At 43.6% G+C, this 12,117-nt stretch overlaps 1 protein-coding gene across 1 annotated transcript in view; it reads left to right on the forward strand.

Moving 5' to 3' along the window:
* ULK4 (unc-51 like kinase 4) overlaps window positions 1–12,117 on the forward strand; it is a 207,008-nt gene that overhangs the window by 96,909 nt on the left and 97,982 nt on the right. Inside the window, 1 exon segment of the mRNA XM_056857060.1 lies at window positions 3,124–3,172. Coding sequence (XP_056713038.1) covers window positions 3,124–3,172 — 49 coding nt within the window.

Consider the following 12,117-nt stretch of genomic DNA (forward strand, 5'->3'; position numbering starts at 1 on the left):
TGTGAAGCCTTCTCCCCCCCCCCCCCCCCCGGATGCTGTATACATTCATAGCTGGTTTGTGCACTCTCAGTCTACAGAACTGGAACTAAATTAACACATTGGAGATGAGAATGATCTGAGTAACTGAGGCTCCTGCCCATAAAATTCATTAGCTATGTATTGAATTCATGCAGTATATAGGTAGACTATACTCAGTAAAATTTCCTGTATGACATAGCTTAATTCAGGGTACGTTATTCAGGGTGCTGTGAGTGTCCTGGAAATGTTCTTTCGGGACATTTTGAGAATATGAAAATAGCTGCTTTCATTCTGTGAGCTGTCCCTTGAACATTTCTCTCCATGTCCAATGTTTTGAGAATCTTCATTGTATACATGGAGAGGTTTGTCTTGAAGATTATGGGCTTGTCGATAGGTAACTTTGTTTTCCTTGATAAGTGACACTGATGTGTGTATCTCCGGCATGTGATTTTTCCCATATAATATTTTATACTCTCAAATGAGTGCCAGTCATTTCCTCAGCTGTTACAAGTTTACCAAAGCAATTGCATGGTAAATAGGTGAAAAATTAATTAGAAAATGGCTTGAGAGGCTTGACAAGTCAGCAATTTTAATATAGTAACTATTTGCATAGTTCATTAAACTTATTTATGCCATCGGATGGTTTTATTTATTGTGCAAATAGAATGTTATTCTCTTACCATTCTTATACTGTCAATTTGTACATTTCATAATTGACACTCAGGGCAGTGTCGGGGTTTACCTCTGAAAGCTATAGCCATATCAGTTCATCATTAGTGACAAAGGGTATTCACCAAAGAACTTTTCCTTATAGCCACTTTACTGTTTTATGTCAATTTGCTATATTTGGAATTCTCCAACAACTGTTGGCAGGCAGTCTGACAAATCGTATAAAGTGTTTTTCCAAGCCTCAATAATGATTTATGAACATGGTGAACCCTCATGAAAAAATCTGTTTTAGAAAACTAACTTAAAAGTTGGTTACAAAAAGACTGAACTTTCAAGCCCTTAGACATTTTCCCATATTTCTATTTTGTCATGCATTTGATACCCAAGGACAACTATATACATACAATTTGTTTGTAAATGTTTTGCTGTGGGTTTTTTAAATTATCAATATTTTATATCTTGCATGTTTTAATGTGGTTGGAAGTCACACTCTCTTGGGAGATAGGAAAACTGAGTGTTTGGCAAGTCCCAACCATTTTTGTGTGTGTGTGGCAAGACACATTTTTTGGTATTTATCTATGAAAAGCTGTTATTTAAAATTTGATTGTTTTTTGGGGGAGGGGGGATATTGACAAAATTAATATGCTATCATAATAGGAACAAAAAGTAAAACTATGGTCGGAGGTTAGCCACCGGAGACATATGTTGCCCATCTTCAAACAACTATGTTGATTGCTAGTCTGTTTCTGAGTTCAATTCAAGGTGCTGGTTATGACCTTTAAAGCCTTTCATGACCTCAGAGCCAAATATTCGAAGGACCATCTCCTTCCATAGTTGTGTGTCATCTATGGTTGTTGGGCAGCCATCTGTTGGCTGTCCTACCACTTAGGGTGGCCCATCTGGCATCGACCAGAGCTGGGCTTATTCCATTGTGGCTCTGTGGAATGGGCTCCCTTGAGGAGGTGAGGGGGGGCCTTTCCTCAGAGATCTTCAGGAGGCGCTGCAAGGAAGGGATCTTTTAAGGGGGATGAGGGAGGGGTTTATTGTTTTATTTTTGGTTTTAAACTTTAAATGTTTTAAATTATTATTATTGTTGTAAGCTGCCCTGAACCACAAGGGAAAATGAGATATAAATGTTTTAATGAATTAATAAATGAATTGGTTTAGCAATAACCTCTTTTGTAGTGTTTGTGATAACTAGTTAGCCTTGCAAGGAAGTATCAGTAAAATTAAAAGCTTGGGGGATAATTTATCACACTTGACACATAAAGTCTGAAGTCCTCTTCTAACCTAACAGTAATTTCTAAGGAAAGCTTAGGGTGGAGAAGGGCTTCATAATCTCCTCAATGGAATGATAGGAAATAAGCCAGTCTTTTTATAAATGAAAATGTAGAGTTTCAGTAAAACTGGAATCATATGTTTAAAAGCCTACTTTCACATTTGCAGCTTTGTAGCATTTCTCTTTGGGGCTGCCTTTTGGTCTAAAATGTTAGTGGCCAGTTGATGGCCCATAGGATTATTTTGCCTGGTCTCCATGAGTTTGCCTGCAGTTTGGAACATGCAAAGATACTTTGACCCTTATTCAAGTTGGTTGGTACTAGCATGCAACTTATACTCCCTCTTCCCATAACAGATGTAATAGGAAAGAATCCCCCCCATCCACCATGTAACATTCTGCTATGTGATTACTGCTTTTCCAAGGAATGGCATTAGCCATCTAGCCATCTTTTGGTCTTTTGGAATAATGCTTTTTAGGTGTAATGAAGTTTACATTGATAAAAAAATAACGATATTTGGGCAAATGTGTAGCTGGTGACTTGATATTGTAATCAGAAACATACATTTATAGTTCCTGTGATCCTAAATTGAAGAAGAGTCCAGGCAGAACCAGAAAATAAGAGATGGACAAGGAAGAATAAGTCAAAGATGAGGATCACAGCAAAAGAAGGGACTCAGGGTCCTAGTTGAGAGAGGAGAAGGCAAAGACCAACTGTTTAAGCTCATAACGCTTAAATAGTTTTTAATAGCTAATAGAAGCTCTCTGTTGTCATAAAACTACACATTCTTTTATCTGAACCCTGCTGGATAATTATTTATCAGATACACATGAGGTGATTCTTAATATATGTAAGTTTATTAATATAGAAAATATAATGTAGTTAATGAGGCATACATAAAAATCTACCTCATCGTGTGTTTTAATTTCAGCCTGTATATTGTGGGCTATTAGTTCAAATTACTGTATCACCTACATTGCTCGTTTGATGGATTTAATCATATTTCTATATTTTAATACCCTCCTTTTAAAAAATTAATTTACTTACTGTTCCACCCACTTGCCTCACATCAGTGAGGAAGACCAAAAAGTAATTAGCGCGCTATATATTCGTCATGCTGCTTTATGTTCAATGGTTTAATCTGATAATTTTTTGACAGCCTTCTTCAAGAAATTCATCTTATTCCAACAGTTTTTCAAGTCATTATGGTAAGAATATATTTTTATTCATAAGTTGATTCATAAGTAAATATAAAGCCATGTTGTATTAAAGCAACATGTATGCTGTTGTATTAATAATGGTATTTGTCTAATATGTCTAAATATGTCTAATTTTCTCAAAAAGGTTGTACAAAACTCAACTGAATGAACTATTGTGGGATGTACTATAGAAAATTCTGTCTCATTCTTCCTATGCTGGCTTGAATGTTTAGAATTGCTATTAACTCAACTTTCCATTTTAATAAGAACTTGAACATATCCCATAAGAACATAAGAAAGGCCCTGCTGGATCAGACCAAGGCCCATCAAGTCCAGCCGTCTGTTCACACAGTGGCCAACCAGATGCCTCTAGGAAGCCACAAACAAGACGACTGCAGCAGCACCATCCTGCCTGTGTTCCACAGCACCTCATATAATAGGAATGTTCCTCTGATCCTGGAGAGAATAGGTGCGCATCATGACCAGCATCCATTTTGACTAGTAGCCATGAATAGCCCTCTCCTCCATGAACATGTCCACTACCCTCTTCAAGCCTTCCAAGTTGGCTGTCATCCCCACATCCTGGGGCAGGGAGTTCCACAATTTTACTATGCGTTGTGTGAAAAAATACTTCCTTTTATCTGTTTTGAATCTCTCACCCCGCGTTCTAGTATTATGGGAGAAGAAGAAAAACTTCTCCCTGTCCACTCTCTCCAAACCATGCATAATTTTATAGACCCCTATCATGCTGTTTTATAGACCTCTATCATGCTCTATCATGCATAATTTTGTAGACCTCTGTCATCCCACCTCAAGCATTGCAAATTTATAAAAAGATAGAGATGCTCTGTCCTGTAACCCATTTTTAACAGACTGGTTCAGAAGTGAAGGGCTGTTACCGCACTAGGTATTTTCAGCGATCTATCAAGAGTTTGGAAATGTTATAAAAAACATTGCTTTAAAAGGGTTTTTGGATGCCACGGTTAAAAAATGGTTGGAAGACATCTTCACAGCTAAAGGGGCCAAACAAAGTGCGAACAGTATTTTTTATAACAGTTTCAAACTCTTAATACATCAGTGGAAATACATAGACAGTGCGAACAGTATTTTTTATAACATTTCCAAACTCTTAATACATCGCTGGGAATACCTAGTGCGGTAACAGCCAAGAAGAGTATGCTTTCGTCACTCTCAGAAATGCACTTTTTGCCAGCTGTTATGGGGCTGGATTTGGACATGGCGCAAAACCATGTTTTCATTAAATGTTAGTAACAGGATTTGACTCACAGCTGAATCCCTTGACCTAAGATCAGGCTGCTTGTTGCATCTCCAGATTTGTAATTGTTTTCCGCTTGCTTCCTTTAAATCCTGAGACAACTCAGATAGGCGGCTTGTGCCTGTGTCTTCTCTGGTGAAAATATTTTTAAAATGCTTCCTTGTAAATCAAAAAAGGCTTACTTCAATAGAGTGTTCCTCAGAGGGCGTTAAAGTTTTACTCTTAACGTAACCTCCAGCCTCATCTAGAAGATCGTTTTACACTACAGCCCAGTTGCTTCCCCATGAAAGGCCCATGTAGCAGATGACTATCTGACTTTGTGTCAGAATGGTACTTGGAAACAGGCTTCCAAAAAGGGTTCATATGTGGTCCTTGAGGTATTATTTTATCCAATATTTTGATGAGCTAAAGCAGATGTTCAGTTGTGAAACAACACAGTAAAATGCTCTAGAAAGAAATACTGTGCAAAATTGATGAGCTGTGCAAAATATATTCCCAGAAATGTTATTTATGAGATGCTGTTAAATATAATTAAAATGACATAAAAAGCTATTTTGTGAATGTTCACTTTAAAGACAGTAACATATATAATGGGAGGGCAGTAGGTTTATATCCATGTAACTATTCTTGTGTTTGAAAATAAATCTCATGTGGGAAGTGGGGAGTAGAGCCTGGTCTATTTTTAACCTGTTTCTCTCCCAAAGGGTCTGAAACATTATATTAACTAAACAAAAATATATCAGCAAGTTTAAAACAAACTAACCAGAACCAAAAACAAGAACTAAAAATACAAATGATAATCTTTAATTTCTTTTAAAAGTCCTTTTTAAAAACAATTCAACTTTGCAGCCATCAAAGTAGGGGCCTTCCTCCCATTTTCAGGAATATATGGCGTCAATATCAGTACTGCCCACCATAGGCAGCTAAAGTCTAAGCATGCCTGTAGGTTGGAACCAATGGTACGACTTGATTGTCAGACCATAAGTATCACTGAGGAGTATACCAGGGGAGTGGTCTTGCATATATGAGGGACCCAGGCTCTAAAGTTCCGAACCAAAACCTTAAATTGTGCTTGTGAACAGATAGGTACCCAGCGTAATGCTTGCAAAATAGGTATACCGTATATACTCGCGTATAAGCCGAGTTTTTCAGCCCAAAAAAAGGGCTGAAAAAGCCGGCCTCGGCTTATACGCGGGTCAATATGGTAGGGGAGGGGGAGGAGGGAGGAGGGAGGGGGCAACTTACCGCCGCCGCCATCGCTGCCGGGCCCATGCGGCTTCCCCCGGCCAGGAGCGCCTGTGAGGGCCTCCTGCGGCTGCTCCAAGGCAGTGATCACATGGAGAAGTGATCACATGGAGATGAGGAAAATTTTGATGTCCTCAATTTTTAAAATGGGATAAATATGTTAAGCTCCTAGTGTTTACAGTGTCAGAATAGGATCTGGGAGACCCTGGTTTAAATCCACACTCTGCCACGGAAGCGTGCTGGGTAACCTTGAGCCAGTCACACACACTCAGCCTAACCAACCTCATAGGGTTGTTGTGATGAAAAAATGGAGAAGGGGAGAATATTGTCAGCCAATCTGAGTCCCCATTGAACAGAAAAGAAGGGTATAACTGAAGTACATAAATAAATTAATAAAATTGTCATTCTAAATGTAGACTTTTTAACATACAGAGGTGTGGCATTACGGCTAAACGGGAATAATTAAAAGAGCTCTAATTATGTTTAAAATGTTTTTTTCCTGTCATGCAAGAATGTCAAATATCTGTTTAAATGTTTAAGATGATTGTATTGCTTCAGATCACCACACAACAGTTTTTTAACGGACAGAAATATTGCATTAATTTCCCAAATGGGCCATACTAGACATAACAGATCCTGTGGGTCCAACCCGTGGATGGCACTGCTATTTTAAAGCAATCTAAAATTGCTGTGAGGGATCTTGCTGCACGGCATGGCCAGAAGCCCCCCCCTCTAAATACCGAATTGGCTTGCCAGGCCACCATTGGGGGCAGGGATCTTCCACTCCGGGCCCCCTTCCTTGGCACCAATCAGCTGGCCTGTGGAGGATTATTGGCAACAAAAGGAGGCCTCGGTGACTTTACTTCCAGCATACACTGGGAGTAGCATCATCACGTCAACGCAAGAATGAAAAATTACTTATACCATGGGGGTTTTGCCCAACTACCAGAGTGTCCCTGCATCGCTGCCAATGTGATGATGTTACTTTCTGTGTGCACTGGAAGTGACATCACCACGATGCCGGCCTAGGCCTCTCTTTGCTCCCAGTAAGCCCCCCTCCCATGGGTTGCCAAGGGGTACCTGCCAATATTTCAGCCCACTGCACTGCAGGGCCAAGATTGGGCCCTCACAGCATTTGAAATCACTTGTGGGTGCCATCATGTCTAGTCTGGCCATAAATATGACTATTCAATACAGTATTCAATGTGAGTAAGATTCAGTGTGAGTAAGTGTAAAGTGATGCATATTAGGACAAAAATCCCAGCTTCACATATACACTGATGGGATCTGTGCTGGCAGGGATCTTGGGGTGGTAGTGGATAGCTCAATGAAGATGTCAACCCAGTGGGCGGCTGCTGTAAAAAAGGCAAATTCCATACTGGCTATACCGTATATATTCGCGTATAAGCAGAGTTTTTCAGCCCAAAAAAAGGGCTGAAAAAGCCGGCCTCGGCTTATACGCGGGTCAATACCGTAGGGGAGGGGGGAGGGGGGGAGGGGGGGAGGGAGGAGGCAACTTACCGCCGCAACCATCGCCGCCGCCACTGCTGCCGGGCCCATGGGGCTTCCCCCGGCCAGGAGCGCCCTGTGAGGGCCTCCTGCGGCCGCTGCAAGGCCACGCGGCCGCCGCCGCCGGGCGCGCCTGGCTCCCCCCGCCCTGGAAGGGCCGGGGGAAGCCTGCTGCGGCCGCTGCCGCCGATCACACCTGGCTCCCCCTGCCCTGGAAGGGCCGGGGGAAGCCTGCTGCGGCCGCCACTGCCGGGCGCGCCTGCCTCCCCCTGCCCTGGAAGGGCCGGGGGAAGCCTGCTGCGGCCACTGCAAGGGCGCGCGGCTGCTGCCGCCGGGCGTGCCTGGCTCCCCCTGCCCTGGAAGGGCCGGGGGAAGCCTGCTGCGGCCGCTGCCACCGGGCGCACCTGGCTCCCCCCGCCCTGGAAGCCTCCTGCGGGGGGCCTGCCGCCGCCACCACCGCCTTCGCCGGGAGCCCTGTCAGGTAAGCTTGCGGGGGGGGGGAGGGGTTATAAGCCGACCCTCGACTTATACGCGGGTGCCTAATTTTCCCCATTTTGGGGGAGAAATTAGGCACCTCGGCTTATACGCGAGTCGGCTTATACATGGGTATATACGGTAATTAGACGAGGAATAGAGAATAAAACTGCTGATATCATACTGCCCTTGTACAAATCTATGGTGAGACCACACTGTGTACAGTTCTGGTCACCACACCTAAAAAAGGATATTACAGAGCTTGAGAAGGTGCAGAAAAGAGCAACCAAAATGATCAGGGGACTAGAGCAACTGTCCTATGGGGAGAGGTTAAAATGCTTAGGGCTGTTTAGCTTGGAAAGAAGGCAGCTGAGGGGAGACATGATAGAGGTCTATAAAATTATGCATGGTTTGGAGAGAGTGGACAGGGAGAGGTTTTTCTCCCTCTCCCATAATACTAGAACACGGGGTCATCTGCTAAAGCTGGAGGGTGAGAGATTCAAAACAGATAAAAGGAAGTATTTTTTCACACAACGCATAGTTAAATTGTGGAACTCCCTGCCGCAGGAAGTGGTGATGGGTGCCAGCTTGGAGGGATTTAAGAGGGGAGTGGACATATTCATGGAGGAGAGGGGTATTCATGGCTGTTAGTTAGAATGGATACTAGTCATGCTGCATACCTATTCTCTCTAGTATCAGAGGAGCATGCCTATTATTTTGGGTGCGGTGGAACACAGGCAGGATGGTGCTGCTGCACTCGTCTTGTTAGTGGCTTCCTAGAGGCACCTGGTTGGCCACTGTGTGAACAGACTGCTGGACTTGATGGGCCTTGGTCTGATCCAGCAGATGTTCTTAATACAAATACCTTTCTTATGTTTTTAATACAAATACCTTTATTGGCATAGTATGTTTAAAGGAATATACAAAAGCTGAGATTAAAAAATTGAATGTTAAACTAGTTTGGATACAGTTTATTCTTTAGTGTTGAGATCCTCTTTCTGGCTAAGTTCCCATTGGTTGATTGCTGTCATCAGGAATTTCGCCACACTTTCTGTAATTTCTGGATCCCGATCAGCTAGTAGTTTTTGAAGTGTTTTCCTGTTAAAAATATTGTCGAAGGCTTTCACGGTCAGAGTTCATTGGTTCTAGTAAGTTATCCTGGCTGTGTAACCGTGGTCTTGGAATTTTCTTTCCTGACGTTTCGCCAGCAGCTGTGGCCGGCATCTTCAGAGGAGTAACACTGAAGGACAGTGTGTCTCAGTGTCAAGTGTGTAGGAAGAGTAATATATAGTCAGAAAGGGGTTGGGTTGAGCTGAATCATTGTCCTGCAAAAAGTATCAAAGGTAATGTGCTAATCATTGTCCTGTAAGTATCAAGATAAGTATCAAGTATCAAGATGTTTTTCTGTTATTTGAGAAGGAATTCGGAATTAAAGGTTTTATTAAGTTGTCTCTTGAAGTGTCATATACCGTATATACTCGGGTATAAGCCGACCCGAGTATAAGCCGACCCCCCAAATTTGAGGCCAGGAAAGGGAATTTCTTATTGACCCGCGTATAAGCCGAGGGTCAATAAGAAATTCCCTTTACCGGCAGTGCTGCGCTCTAAAATGCCGGCCGCCATTTTAGAGCGCAGGGCCCCTGCCTCAGGTCGCCCTCCCGCCGGCCTCCCAGGCCCTCCCGCCCCACCCCACCCCACCCCAACCCCAGTGCCATCCAAGGGGGGAGGGGGAAGAGCCCCTGAACCCCCTACTTACCGGGAGACGCGGCGAATCGGCGGCGAGGCCTTCCTGGGCCGGCAGGAGGCCTTTCCAGGCCCCTGCCGGCCGGAGGAAGGCGCGTGGGTGGCGGCGGCGCAGCCGGCAGGGGCCTCCTGCCGGCCCAGGAAGGTCCCTGCCGGCAGAAGAAAGGCGCCCAGGCGCCTGGGCGGCGGCGGAGCAGCTGGCAGAGACCTCCTGCCGGCCCCTCCAGGACCCTGCCGGCAGGAGAAAGGCTCCCTGCCGCCTGGGCGGCGGCAGAGCGGCCAGCAGGGACCTTCTGCCGGCCCAGGAAGGTCCCTGCCGGCAGAAGAAAGGCTCCCTGCCGCCTGGGCGGCGGCAGAGCAGCCGGCAGGAACCTCCTGCCGGCCCCTCCAGGCCCCTGCCAGCAGGAGAAAGGCTCCCGGGCGAGGCTGCGAGCGGTAAGTTCCTCCCTCCCTCCTCCCTCCCCCCTCCCCCCTCCCCTCTCCTACCGTATTGACCCGTGTATAAGCCGAGTTCGGCTTTTTCAGCCCTTTTTTTGGGCTGAAAAACTCGGCTTATACACGAGTATATACGGTAGATGGCATTCCAGGAGTATGTGGGACAGGGAATCAGGGCATCCTGCACCACATCTGCAGTTTCTGTCTGCATAGGGTATTTTTTAGGAATCTGCCACAAGGAATCGCTGAGGGCAATGTGTTGGTTCTGGCTTGCATAAAAGCTTTCCTGAGCTTGGGATTGTCAAGGTGTTCCAGGTATTTTGGACCAAGGTTTGATGTAATTCCAAAATGTTGAAGTGAGCAGACTGGAGGAGTTAGAGGAAATTTGCTCTGAAGTTTGTGGTCAGTTAATCTTTGTTTTATTTGGCTCTCACCAGCAAGAGATAGGGAGTCCAGGTCAATACCTAGCTGGGTTATCTTCTTTTTTATCTTGATTGACCAGTCAGGATGATCCGCCCAGCGAGTATCTTCCAGTAGGTATCTTAGTAGGGTTGATTCTCCTGCATGATAGTGGATCTGTAACCAGTATTTTATTGTGTGAAACCAGGCCCTTGTGTTTACTAGTTTGTTTCAGAACATAAAGTAAGGTAGGAAATGCAATTGGCAGCCCTACTAGTCTCCTAAGGAATTGGCCTTGGATTCATTCCACTTCATTGGAGTAGGCATGGATCCATATTGGCACTGCATATAATAGTTGTGGCATTTCTTTCATATTGAAGATTCGTAATGCGGCTGGAATTAGTTGATTCCCTTGATGGTAGAAGAATCTTACTATTGCCTGTGCTGCACATCTAGCATGATTTATCGCATGTGTTTTGTTCTGCATCCAACTGAGATTGTAAATGAAGGTCAAACCCAGGTATTTGAAGCTCTTGACTTGCCCGTAGATAGTACTACCGATTTTCCAGTTGTAAAGTCTCCAGGATTTGGCAAAGACCATGATTTTTGATTTCTCGACATTGATGGTAAGTCCATTTTGATGGCAGTAAGTGGCAAGAGTTAAAAGGTATCTATTAAGCCCGATTATGGTTCTTGCCATGATTACAGCATCATCCGCGTACAGTAGCAAAGGAATTGAATGGTTGTTCAATTTAGGGGGATGGCCGTCTGTCTTGTCAAGTGCAGTTGCCAAATCATTAATAAATAGATTGAAGAGGTGAGGAGCTAGGACACAACCTTGCCTCACACCTTTTTTGACTGGAATTTTTGCTGTTAAGTCACCGTTGAGATTAACTTTCACTTGACAGGTTGTGTTGGTGTATAAACGACGTATTAATGCAAGGAGGCGCGGGTCCATTCCCAGTTTTCCCAGTTTCTGCCATAGAAGGTTCTTAGGAATTGTGTCAAAAGCACCTTTTAGATCAATAAAGGCCACATAGAGCTTTCCCCTTTCTACTCATGTATTTTTCGGCTAGTGACATTCAGCGATTCAGAGATGTTAGGGCTTGATATTCTGTCAGGACGTTGAAAAACTTTTGTCACGCCAGTCCAGAATTCTTTTGTATCTTTTGATTTTACTGAGTTCAGGAGTGATGTCCATTTCTGAGCAAAGTAGTTTCTCTTTTTTTGCACAATCAGTTTGTTATAGCTTGCTTTGGTGGAGAAATATTCCTGCCAGCTATTTGAGTCTTCATTTTTGTCCTGCATCATGAAATTTCTGTCGTAGGTCCTTTTTCTTCTGAAGGCATTCTTGATCGAACCAGGTAAGTGGTTTGAATAACTTCACTGTAGGAGTTTGAGCTAGGGAGTTGAATTTTTCTACTATAGAATTATAAGCATCATGGACTTCCTCAGGAGATTTGGCTCCTTGTAGATCTTTATACAATTGTTGTAAGTCTGTGGTGTTAATCAAGAGGTTCCCTTTTCCACTGTCTGAGTAGACCAGTTGATTTTTTGTAGTTTAGGATTCAAGTTCTGCGCATGTTCAAAATATAACTACATGAGCCCAGATGTGGGAGAAGAACACAATGTTATACCTTTTTTTTTTTGCATCAGATTTGTCTAAACATGAGCAGCAGCAAGGCTTACCTTAATAGTAAATTAACATGAGGAACCTGTGTGAACTGAACATGCAGATGGTTGCAGATATTAAAGGTCAAGAAAATATGGATTCTGTTTGTTTCAAACAAATGTTATCAACATGTCCTTGGAAAAATTATTGCTGTTAGAATAATTGTATTTCAGCAAGCAATTCAACATAACATTTTTCAGA

Source organism: Euleptes europaea, chromosome 11 (assembly GCF_029931775.1).
Source record: "Euleptes europaea isolate rEulEur1 chromosome 11, rEulEur1.hap1, whole genome shotgun sequence".
Taxonomy (NCBI): domain Eukaryota; kingdom Metazoa; phylum Chordata; class Lepidosauria; order Squamata; family Sphaerodactylidae; genus Euleptes; species Euleptes europaea.